We start from the raw sequence: 12,377 nt of genomic DNA, 5'->3' as shown, positions 1-12,377 counted from the left end.
ATACTGTAGATACTGTACTGTAGATACTGTACTGTAGATGCTGTAGATACTGTACTGTAGATACTGTAGACACTGTAGATACTGTACTGTAGATACTGTAGATACAGCAGATACTGTAGATACTGAAAATACTGTAGATACTGTAGATACTGTACTGTAGATACTGTAGACACTGTAGATACTGTACTGTAGATACTGTAGACACTGTACTGTAGATACTGTAGATACTGTAGATACTGTACTGTAGATACTGTAGACACTGTAGATACTGTACTGTAGATACTGTAGATACTGTACTGTAGATACTGTAGATACTGTACTGTAGATACTGTAGATACTGTACTGTAGATACTGTAGACACTGTAGATACTGTAGATACTGTAGACACTGTAGATACTGTAGACACTGTAGATACTGTAGATACTGTAGACACTGTAGATACTGTAGACACTGTAGATACTGTAGACACTGTAGATACTGTAGATACTGTAGACACTGTACTGTAGATACTGTAGATACTGTAGATACTGTAGATACTGTACTGTAGATACTGTAGACACTGTAGATACTGTAGACACTGTAGATACTGTAGATACTGTAGATACTGTAGATACTGAAAATACTGTAGATACTGTAGATACTGTACTGTAGATACTGTACTGTAGATACTGTACTGTAGATACTGTAGATAAAGTAGATACTGTAGATACTGTACTGTAGACACTGTACTGTAGATACTGTAGATACTGTAGATACTGTAGATACTGTAGATACTGAAAATACTGTAGATACTGTAGATACTGTACTGTAGATACTGTACTGTAGATACTGTACTGTAGATACTGTACTGTAGATACTGTAGATAAAGTAGATACTGTAGATACTGTACTGTAGACACTGTACTGTAGATACTGTACTGTAGATCTCTGCGTATGTTTTCTGCTATTCCCCAGAAAAGATTAAGAGTGAGCTACACATATCAAAGTATCCTAAAGCATCCCATTTATTATGTTCTGGAGTCACTATTCCTATATGATATGATCTGTGACTTCAGAACATGATAGCTACTGTAGAGAGCAGTCAGTGTACTGCAGCAAGCAGCATGTACCTGTAGCCAACCAGTATGGATGTGGGTGTGGCCATACATGTCGGATCTTAATTTGAGCCAGTTTGCAACAGGATATGTAAATTATTATTTGGATTATAATGATTTGACTTTTTTTTATCCATTCTTCATAAAGGAAAATCAGGTCTGAAATATCAAAGTGGAAATTACAAACTTCAGAAGCCTTTTTAAACCTCAAATACACTACAAGTTTAAAATGTCCTGCATTGCAGGAAAGTTCTCCTGTAACAGGGTGACTAAATGAAGATCCTACATCGGTATGTGTCAGACCCAGACCCTCCAGGAAAAGCGGCTGCCTCTGCCTCAGAACAGCCTAGTAGAGTCCCTCCATACTGGGACACTCTCTTACAGATGAGTGGGTGTATGGAGATCATACTGTAAGTAGTGAGAGGAAAACATCTCATCTGGTGCCTAACTATATACAATAAAAATCTAGTTAATCAAACATTCTGTTTGTATAGAGCAGTATACCGGCATAAACTGATCTAACAGGCATCTATCTGTGTGCATCAATGCAGAAACTAATAAACAAAGTGTGTTTATATCGCCAGTTGCCACAAGCTTATGTACCCGCTTTCCCCATGCAGGCAGCAGCATCCAATAAGATTTCTAGATTCAGAAGCCGTCAAAATAGATTTATCCGCTTTGAGAGGCACTAAGACATATTACAAAAAAACGTTAAGCAAGACTAACTGACTACATGTTTTCTTTTCAATGTTGTTCAAGGGTCAAGACGGTCTCGTGCGGGGTCAGCCCCAGTGAAGGCCCAAGCTCAGGGACAAATATCTCTCTTTCACAAGTTGGAACAAAAGACAGAAAGCTGTTTGTTCGCAATGTGCCCAGAGGAGCGAGAGAAGGGGAAAAAACACTGCAAACAGCCAAGACCTTCTGTGGGAAAACAGCTGCCTGGAGCTGCTAAGCATTTCAACTGTACGTGCACACACACCTACAGATAACCCAACCTAAAAAGGGACTGGAGAGCATTCTGAGTTCATAAAATCTGTCTTGGGACAATAACCTCTTAATTCTTAGGAAGCGGCCCTGCTATTCTATAGACTATATTAATAGGAGAAGTGGGACCAAACATTTGGACTTTTAACACAATATTCAGTAAATGTTTTATATTGTGATGGCTGGTTATGGTTCGTTTGCATTATTATACAGTTTTTTACAATCACTTTGGCACTAATTTCAGAACCTCGTGGTCATTTTTCAAAACTCTAGACACAAAACTCAAAACGGTCATCACTTGTAACACAGGCTGTCCAATGTTCAAAACATTGCATTGTGCATTCATATCTTTAAAGAAACCTTGCACTTGCTGAATCATTGGTTCAAATAACTAATTTATCATGGAATACCATAGGAACATTCATTTAGATCACCCACACACAAGATACCGATAGTTTCACTGTGTAGTTGTTCGTACAATCATTAAATATTGTAGTACAAAATATGTGATACATGTTTCATTATACTACTACACGTAAATACATCACCGTAAAAGGACTAGTAGACAGAATACTACAGACACTGTCACGCCCTGGCCTTAGTTATCTTTGTTTTCTGTAATATTTTGGTTAGGTCAGGGTGTGACAGGGGGGATGTGTGTGTGTATTTGTTTCGTCTTGGGTGGTTGTATGGTATAGGGGGGTTTAGTAGAGTGTATGGGTTTGTGTTGAGTGTAGGTGTCTAGGTAAGTCTATGGTTGCCTGAATGGTTCTCAATCAGAGACAGCTGTCATTCATTGTCTCTGATTGGGAGCCATATTTAAGGCAGCCATAGGCATTAGGTTAATGTGGGTAATTGTCTATGTGTAGTGTTTAGTGTCAGCACTATTTGTTTGAATAGCTTCACGGTCGTCTGTTTTTTGTTCGTTTGTTTCGTCTTCATAATAAAGAAGATGTCTTTCTATCACGCTGCGCCTTGGTCCACTCTGCCTCATTACGACGATCGTGACAGACACAGTGGAATCATTGAACAAAATATGAAATTTATTGATGAAATACAATAAAATCACAACATAGGTTCTTTGAATCAAAGCAAAAATAATTAGCTACAAAAAAATAAACAACAGTTAAAGGTCAACTGCCGTGTTCCTCACCTGGCTTACTGTAAAAAGCTAAACAAAAGATTGATTACTGTACTTCTATATTTCCATCAACCCTGTCTTGTGGATTTGGCCACAGGTTCTCATCCACATCACAATGGATGTTTTCATTAGCCAAACATCTTGGGAAGAATCTTCGGGCATGGCGAATCCAGGCCTGACACTGGTCTGCCGTGATGTCATTGCATGCGTCATCCATGGCCTGGAGAAGGGTGGCTTGTTCGTGAGGGCGCCTATCATATACCTTCCACCTCCATGTGGAGAAAAAATCCTCAATCGGGTTAAGGAAAGGAGAGTATGGGGGTAAGTACAGGGTGGTAAATTGTGGATGGGCCTGAAACCATGCTTGCACCATTTGAGCATGGTGGAACCTGACATTATCCCACACAATGACATAGGTCATGCCATCAGCTCTACAGACCTGATTTAGCTCATCAAGGAAGGTTACATTCAAACAGCGAATCATGTGGCTGCCTGCAACTCAATATATAGAGTATATAGAGTAGAGAGCTTTAGATGTTGTTCGACCAAACATTAGAATGGGCAAGATGTGTAATCTAAGCAACTTTGACCGTGGTATGATTGTTGATGCCACACATGGTGATTCCAGCATCTCAGAAACAGCTGCCTTCCTGGGATTTTTACACACTACAGTCTCTAGAGTTTACAGAGAATGGTGCGATAATCAAAACTCATTCAATGAGCGGCAGTTCTGTGGGCAAAACACCTTGTAAATGAGAGAGGTCAGACGAGAATGTCCAGACTCATTCAAGCTAACAGAAAGGCCACAAATGCTCAAATAACAGCTGTTTAAAACAGTGGTGTGCAGAAGGGCATCTCTTAACGTTCAACACCGTGAATAATTCAGGCTGTTGTGGAGGCAAAAGGGGGTCCTACCCAGTACTAGATAGGTGTACCTAATAAAGTGGCTAATAAAATCTGAAAACATGGTCTGGAAAAGTGGTACATGGGACCATAGAAACAGTGTCTGATAAAGAATGATGATGAAATATTACATCCATAGATAATGTAGTCCAATTGGTTCATGTTCCACGGTAATTGGTGTCAATGGATCTCATTATCCTGAAACTTTCATGATCTAAACATGAAATATTGTTTGTCAGTTTCCATAAAATTATGCATTAAGAGTAATGCAACAGTTACTTATCATTTTGAGCAGTTGTATCAATTGATAGTTAGATCATTGTAATGAAATGAATAGACAGTCATTTCAGATGTAATGTGTGAATTGCATTTTGAAATGGTAATACTTTGATGTTAAGTTGTGTCATTTTGAACAGGTGATTTTAGTTCAATGAACAAATGATCTTAGCTTTATGTGTATTGTATCCAAGCAATTGGAAAAAGTGTTGTGGTTTTGAAAAATTTGCATTTTGATCATTGGTTGTGAATTTTGTGTCTAGAGTTTTGAAAAATGACATCAAGGTTCCGAAATTAGTGCCAAGTGATTGTAAAAAACTGTAATACATTGCAAAATGGCATTGGGTAGCACGGCTGGCAGACCTATATATCAGGCTTATAATTAGCTGGCTTATCTGAGAATTAAAATTGAGCGTAGCATGGGGATCTGATCTGATTCTGGAATTCTAAGAATATGATATACTTCACATGGAAAAGTTAACCTTACTGACCCTATCCTGTTCTATAACGGAAAAGCCACAGCACGTGTGTGTATGTGTATATGTGTGTGTGTGTGTGCATTAGTGTGTGTTTTCAGCATATATGTATGTGTACGTGCGTGCGTGCGTGCGTGCGTGCGTGCGTGCGTGCGTGTGTGTGTGTGTGTGCGTGTGTGTGTTGGCTGCTCTAGCAATCCAACATGTCCTGTGTAAGAACTGGGGTAATTGTTCTGCTCTGTTACAGCATGTTAATAGGATCGAACCCAACCTGTGGAATGTTTGTGTTAGCTCTAATTCCAAACACACTCCCTTCAAACGACACATAGACACGCATGCACACACGCCCTAGCACAAGCTATTGATCATTGTTTATGTTCATATCAGTTGCAATAACACAAGCAAGGAAGTCATTGTTTGCCGCAGAGTCAGCAGATCTCCAAGAGCAAGCAAATAAAGTAACTGTAGCAATTTGATTCGAGACGCACCAATTATAAACAGGATGTAATCCTTTGAAAACAGAACTGTAATAACATAAAGCGTTTTAGATATTATGAATAATCGGCTGAATTCATCTCACCTGCTATGGATAAATGTAACGCAAACATTCTAAAAACATACATATATGCTTTATTCCTTAATATAATATCTGCTCAGGAATTGTACTGTTTGATATTCTCAGAAATGTACTTATTGTAATATTTTAAGATAGATGCCCGTGTGGGCAGATTATTATGGTCACCAGGAAAAATGGAGCGCTGTATATTCAACCCCACACGAACTACCGTAGTAATACTAATGCTAGCCTATATGTCCACCTCTTAATTACACTCTTATCCAGAGCTACATACAGGAGGGTTAAGTGCCTTGCTCAAGGGCGCATCAACCGATTTTTTCACCTAGTTGGCTCTGGGATTCGAACCCACAACATTTCAGTAACTGGCCAAACGTTCTTAACCGCTAGGCTACCTGCCACCCCTCATCTCTCACTGAAGGTGACTCAGTAGGATGAATCCACACCATCTCACACCTGGAGACTAGGGATGCATTCATCAGGGTACATCTTAGCAAATGTTTTTCAACGTAAAACCATAACAAGCGTTTCTTATTGGTCAAGTTCAGTTAGCCCCTGCCCGCTTCAGCCACTTTGCTTCTGTTTTGTGGCTAGTGAACAAAACACGGAACATTCATGAACTGACTGACTGACTCAGGTTAAAACACATCCAGGTCTCTACCGGTGTGAAGACCAACTGGTCGCTGAGCCAGAATGATGCCAAACATACGGACCTCTGTTCATGCGCACATTACCCAGAAGGCAGCATTGTGACCCCGAACACCACGTCGCTACCAGACCCCTAGGTTTAATCTAGATAGGTATATAAGTCTACGGCTGCTACATTCTGCTAATCATTATCATCATCATCATCTAGATAGTTATATAAGTCTATGGCTGCTACATTCTGCTAATCATTATCATCTTCATCTAGATAGTTATATAAGTCTATGGCTGCTACATTCTGCTAATCATTATCATCATCATCTTCATCAGATTGTTATATAAGTCTATGGCTGCTACATTCTGCTAATCATTATCATCATCATCATCTAGATAGTTATATAAGTCTATGGCTGCTACATTCTGCTAATCATTATCATCATCTAGATAGTTATATAAGTCTATGGCTGCTACATTCTGCTAATCATTATCATCTTCATCTAGATAGTTATATAAGTCTATGGCTGCTACATTCTGCTAATCATTATCATCATCTAGATAGTTATATAAGTCTATGGCTGCTACATTCTGCTAATCATTATCACCTTCATCATCATCTTCATCAGATAGTTATATAAGTCTATGGCTGCTACATTCTGCTAATCATTATCACCTTCATCATCATCTTCATCAGATAGTTATATAAGTCTATGGCTGCTACATTCTGCTAATCATTATCATCTTCATCTGTATAAATGTTGAAGGTACCTGACTAATGGTATTACTGTATAAATGTTGAAAGTACCTGACTAATGGCATTACTGTATAAATGTTGAAGGTACCTGACTAATGGCATTACTGTATAAATGTTGAAGGTACCTGACTAATGGTATTACTGTATAAATGTTGAAGGTACCTGACTAATGGCATTACTGTATAAATGTTGAAGGTACCTGACTAATGGTATTACTGTATAAATGTTGAAGGTACCTGACTAATGGTATTACCGTATAAATGTTGAAGGTACCTGACTAATGGCATTACTGTATAAATGTTGAAGGTACCTGACTAATGGTATTACTGTATAAATGTTGAAGGTACCTGACTAATGGCATTACTGTATAAATGTTGAAGGTACCTGACTAATGGTATTACTGTATAAATGTTGAAGGTACCTGACTAATGGCATTACTGTATAAATGGTATTTTAAGACATGAAGAGAGTCGGGTAAACTCAAGATTTTCTCATCATAATTATACAGTATGACCCGAAAAACATAAAATGTTAACAGATCAAAGATCATCTTCCCCTCCCCCAATCCTAACTTTAACCATTAGTGGGGGAAATACAAGATCACCATACATGGGCAACTTCCCCTTAAACCTGGAAATATTACCCAACACTGATGAGGTCAAGGGCCACAACATCAAAAAATGACAAGGGACCTACCATCATGGGTTTGGTGCTGAAGCGTAGTTTCCTCTTCTGAGGGATATCCTCCTTCTCTTCTTCTGGTAGACCAGGGATCTCAGTAAGATCATTCCCAGGGTCATAGATGACATCATCGTCACCATAAAGGTCATCGTCAGGGTCAGTACAGCTCTCCCCCCAGCCCTGGTAGCACGCGTCCCCGTCCGCGTTAAAAATCACCCTTTCGTTCCCACTGTATTCCTCATTGGGCTCTTCTGCCTGGTCCTCTGGAGAAACCCTGGGCCTGGAGGAAGCCTTCTCCATCTCCACCTCCCCCCCAAGGGCCTCTGCCTCCTCTTGGGCTTCATCCTTGGCTGGGGTGGCTGGAGTAGCTGGGGTATCAGGGGTGTCCTCAGAAGTCTTGTCCCCGACAATGGTGTCAGTCGTGGGCCTTGAGACCATGCAGACTCCTTCTGTCTCTCTGAAGGTTTCGGTTTCCTCCGCCTGTTTCTCATCACACGATCCGTTCACCTCGCCTACGTTGGTGGTGGCCCTTACGGGATGTCTCTCTCTGTCCCTCTGTCCTAACTCCCCTGCTGTCTCCTCTCTCTCCTGGGGCTCCTCTTGCTGCGGGACGGGTTTTAGCTCCAATGCCTCTGACAGCGGGCTGGGGCTGAGGAGGTCCTCTGAGGACGAGGATATGGGGAATTTTCCCCCCATGCGGATCCTGCACCCTCCGCCAGGCACCGGGGACTGGCGCGAGTCGTCTTCGCTGACGTCGCTGTGCCGGTGGGAATTGTCAGGGGAGTATAGTGCCCGGCCTCGGTAGCCTCGCCGGAATGGACCCTCGCCCCCTCCTCCCCCTCCCTGTTGGTCGACGTTCTCAAACACAGCGCTCAGCTGGCTCACTGTGGGTGACTGGGCTTCCGTTCTGGAACACAGCGAGTCCAGGGAGTCTGTGCTGCCCCTGTTGGAGCGCGCCCCTCGCCATTCGTCCAGGTGCTCATAAGAACCCCTTTTCTCCCGACCGTAGGAGTAGACGGGTGACTGGGAGGCGTCGCGCGACTGCTGCTCAAACAGCCTCCTGGTCTCTATGACCTTTGACCCTGCACTGGTTCGGTCTGCTGTAGGGTGCTGAGTCAGCTTGATGACCGAGCCGTCCGCCTTGTTGATGAAGTTGGTGGGCTTGGTCATCTTCTGAGGCGATGGGTCTTCCCGCCCGGTGGCGGCGACGGTGCTCTCTGTGCCCTGCATCTGCATGAACATGTCCTTGATGCGGCTGACGTGTGCGCCATACTGTCGTCCTCGGCGCTGGGTGACCCGCTCAGGGTCCTTGAGCTGGGGCTCCTTGCCGTCCTGCCGGGGCGGCTGGTCGAAGGCCTTCTTCAGGGCCTGGAACTCTGTCCTATAGGCGTTGCGGTGAGGGGAGGCGCTCCGGAGAGTGGTCCTCTCCCCCGAGGCCTCCGTCTTCAGCATGATGGCGTCAGAGGCGAGGAGGCGGAGGGGATCTCAGCAGCATCGCTGGGCCTTCATCTCACATATATTACTGTAGCATCCAGCGAGTGCCCTGCCTGTGTGATTATCACTGTGATTTGATTTCACACTTCATTTAGGGCAATGGACACCTGGGAGAGATAAGGAGATACCTGTTAGATACAAGAGATACCAAGCAACCTGTCATTGTCAAGAGGTCGCTCCTCTTTTCAGTTCGCAGCAGCTAGCGACTGGAACGTGCTGAAAAAAACAGTCAAACTGGACAGTTTTATCTCCATCTCTTCATTCAAAGACTCAATCATGGACACTCTTACTGACAGTTGTATTGTTGTCTCTACCTTCTTGCCCTTTGTGCTGTTGTCTGTGCCCAATAATGTTTGTACCATGGTTTGTACTTTTTGCCTTTTGGTAGGTCGTCATTGTAAATAAGAATTTGACTTGCCTAGTTAAATAAACATTAATTTAAAAAAATAGTGAGGTTTTACACTACAGCATGATGGGGAGATCCATTGCAATTCAACATTCGAAAATGTCACGAACAACACCATTTCTATGAATCTGAAGTGAAAGTGCAAGGTAATCATAGACAACACTTAGCACAAGATGTGCACTGAATGTAAAAAGGTATTTGCCCTCTAAAAGGATCTGTTTAGAAAGTAGTGTGTTCACCCATTTATCTTCCTCACGTGGAAGATAAAACATGCACTGATCAATATGGGCGATGGAAATCATGTGTGGGCCACTTGCTGTTATAAACCGGGTGTTTCAAGTTTATAACAGCGATAAGGCACCTTGGGAGTTTGTGGTATATGGCCAATATACCATGGCTAAGGCCTGTATCCAGGCACTCCGCATTGCGTCATGCTTAAGAACACCCCTTAGCCATGGTATATTGGCCATATACCACACCCCTCGGGCCTTATTGCTTAATTAGAGACTAAACATTAAACATCTTGAACTCTGTTCAATACATTTACATGAATAGATGTGGCCTGGGAGGACATAGGCCCACCCACTTGGGAGCCAGGCCCAGCCAATCAGAATTAGTTTTTTCCCACAAAGGGGCTATATTACAGACAGAAATACTCCTCCGTTTCATCAGCTGTCTGGTAGGCTGGTCTCAGGCGATTCCGCAGGTGAAGAAGTCGGATTTGGAGTTCCTTGCCTGGCGTGGTTACACGTGGTCTGCGGTTGTAGGGCCGGTTGGACGTACTGCCAAATACTCTAAAATGACGTTAGAGGTGGCTTATGGTAGAGAAATTAACATTTAATTTTCTGGCAACTGATCTGGTGGACATTCCTGCAGTCAGCATGCCAATTGCACTCTCCCTCAAAACTTGAGACATCTGTGGCATTGTGTTGTGTGACAAAACTACACATTTTAGAGTGGCCTTTCATAGCCCCCAACACAAGGTGCACCTGTGTAATGATCATACTGTTTAATCAGCTTCTTGATATGCCACACCTGTCAGGTGGAGAGATTATCTTGGCAAAGGAGAAATGCTTACTAATAGGGATGTAAACAAATGTGTGGAAAAAAATGTGAGAGAAATAAGCTTTATGTGCGTATGGAACCTTTCTGGGATCTTTAATTTCAGTTCATGGGACCAACATGTTTGTTCAGTATAGTTTACTGCCACACCCACTGCCCCAGCCCATAGCATTCTGCATGGTCATCGCGATTAATACCAGGTCTGAAGGACAGTTCAGCTCATAAACACACAGGCAGGCCAGACGGTTTTAGGGAAAGGATGCAAGGAGGAGTTGTTTAAACATCACAAATAACTGTGATATAATCAATTGATAAAAAATAATATTGTGGATTCCATTTGTTTACAGTCATAAGTATGTATAGGCTACATAACATACTGTTTATGTAATTTGAAAATTTCATTTTAATTTCATTATCAAATGTCCTTATTTGAAATGTGTTTTCATGTGTTACTACTATTCTATTACTGTACTTTCATCATACCACTACCCTGTTTGTGAGATTCAAATAGCTTATTTGCTAATCCGACATAGGCTACAATTTAAGCTATAAATGGAGAACATTAAACCACGACACACAACAACAGAGATACATGTTACAATGTTACAAAGTGAAAAGATATCGGATGCCGCCAGCAGTGGTTGTAGCACCCAGTCGATTTTCATGATCAGCAGGACCCCAGTCAACGAATGACAAATTGCAACATTCTGCGAACGCACCCCTTTGCTACTGTGATAAACACGATAAACGTACTATAGACATTTTCGTAAAGCAGCAGTAGACTATATAGTCTATCCGCCAAGCCATTTCATCAACGTCCCACATAAATGGTAAACTTCGAGATGCAGAAGATAAAACTGAAACGTGTAACATTGTATCAGCTCGAGCTCTATCCTACATCCAATGAACAGATAGACGCGCCTCACCCGCACAGGTCATGGTGGTTGACAGCTCCATATGAACTGTATATTCTGATAAATTATTTAATTTCACTAGCCCATGTACAATGAACACGCTACTGCACAGTGTTGTTGATCATGTTTAGAAAAAGCAGAAGTTAACTGTTTACCACACATAGGCTACCCTTTCAACAATGCACACCAAGAGTGACTTACGTTAATTGCTTCGTGTGATGAATGACTACAACTTAAATAGTCCCGTAAAAATTCACATAACATACTCTGCTTTCGTTATAAATCCCATCGAATACGACATTTCCATTCAAGCCCGTCGATAGTCCAGTATTGTGTCGCCCTATTGAGACACTTCAAGCCGTGATCTACACATCGCTAGACAACGCCATTGCAGGCAATGGGTGATGCTGACATGCACATTGGGGGAGTCGACGCTATTACATATTCCATCTCAATGAGAGGTGCGCAACTGCGTGTTTTCTAAGGTGAACACATCTTATAAATCTTAATCAACGATTAACGAAAACATACTTTACATTTAGGAAATATGATGTTTTGCTAATGGCATACACATGTGACAGGTGTTTAACCTTATCGCAGTAATGGTTTGGTCCAATAATATGCATGGAGGGGGTTCCACTAAACTGCAGTCTGGCAGAAATACCACCACAAATAACTTTACTGACATTATTACTGTATCGAGCTCCAGCACAACACAAACCACGCGGGAAAAATATCAATTTGTAAATGTTTTCATCAGTTGTTATGTTGGTGTTGGATATTCACACAGATTATGTCGTCAATGGCTTCCATCTGTAACATTAAAAGTCAAAGTCAAAATGTTTAATATAAATGGTCGTTTAAATGGCTAGTTGCGAGACAAAGCTAGCATATCACGTACAGTAGATATAAAAGATAATGCAGATGTATGTGTTAAACAGAGAAATACATTTAAAGTTATTTTGATATATTATATT

The 12,377-nt window shown here is 41.7% G+C and overlaps 1 protein-coding gene across 1 annotated transcript in view; it reads right to left on the bottom strand.

The window, feature by feature from the left end:
- The window catches only part of ppp1r9a (protein phosphatase 1, regulatory subunit 9A), a 146,731-nt gene that overhangs the window by 131,252 nt on the left and 3,102 nt on the right, over positions 1-12,377 (bottom strand). Inside the window, exon 2 of the mRNA XM_038966459.1 lies at positions 7,540-9,125. Coding sequence (XP_038822387.1) covers positions 7,540-8,976 — 1,437 coding nt within the window. The 5' untranslated portion in view covers positions 8,977-9,125. The remainder of the gene's footprint in view (positions 1-7,539; positions 9,126-12,377) is intronic.

This window comes from Salvelinus namaycush, chromosome 27 (assembly GCF_016432855.1).
Source record: "Salvelinus namaycush isolate Seneca chromosome 27, SaNama_1.0, whole genome shotgun sequence".
NCBI classification, from domain to species: domain Eukaryota; kingdom Metazoa; phylum Chordata; class Actinopteri; order Salmoniformes; family Salmonidae; genus Salvelinus; species Salvelinus namaycush.
The sequence above is the reverse complement of the archived record's forward strand: the minus strand, read 5'-3'. Positions and strand labels throughout refer to the sequence as shown.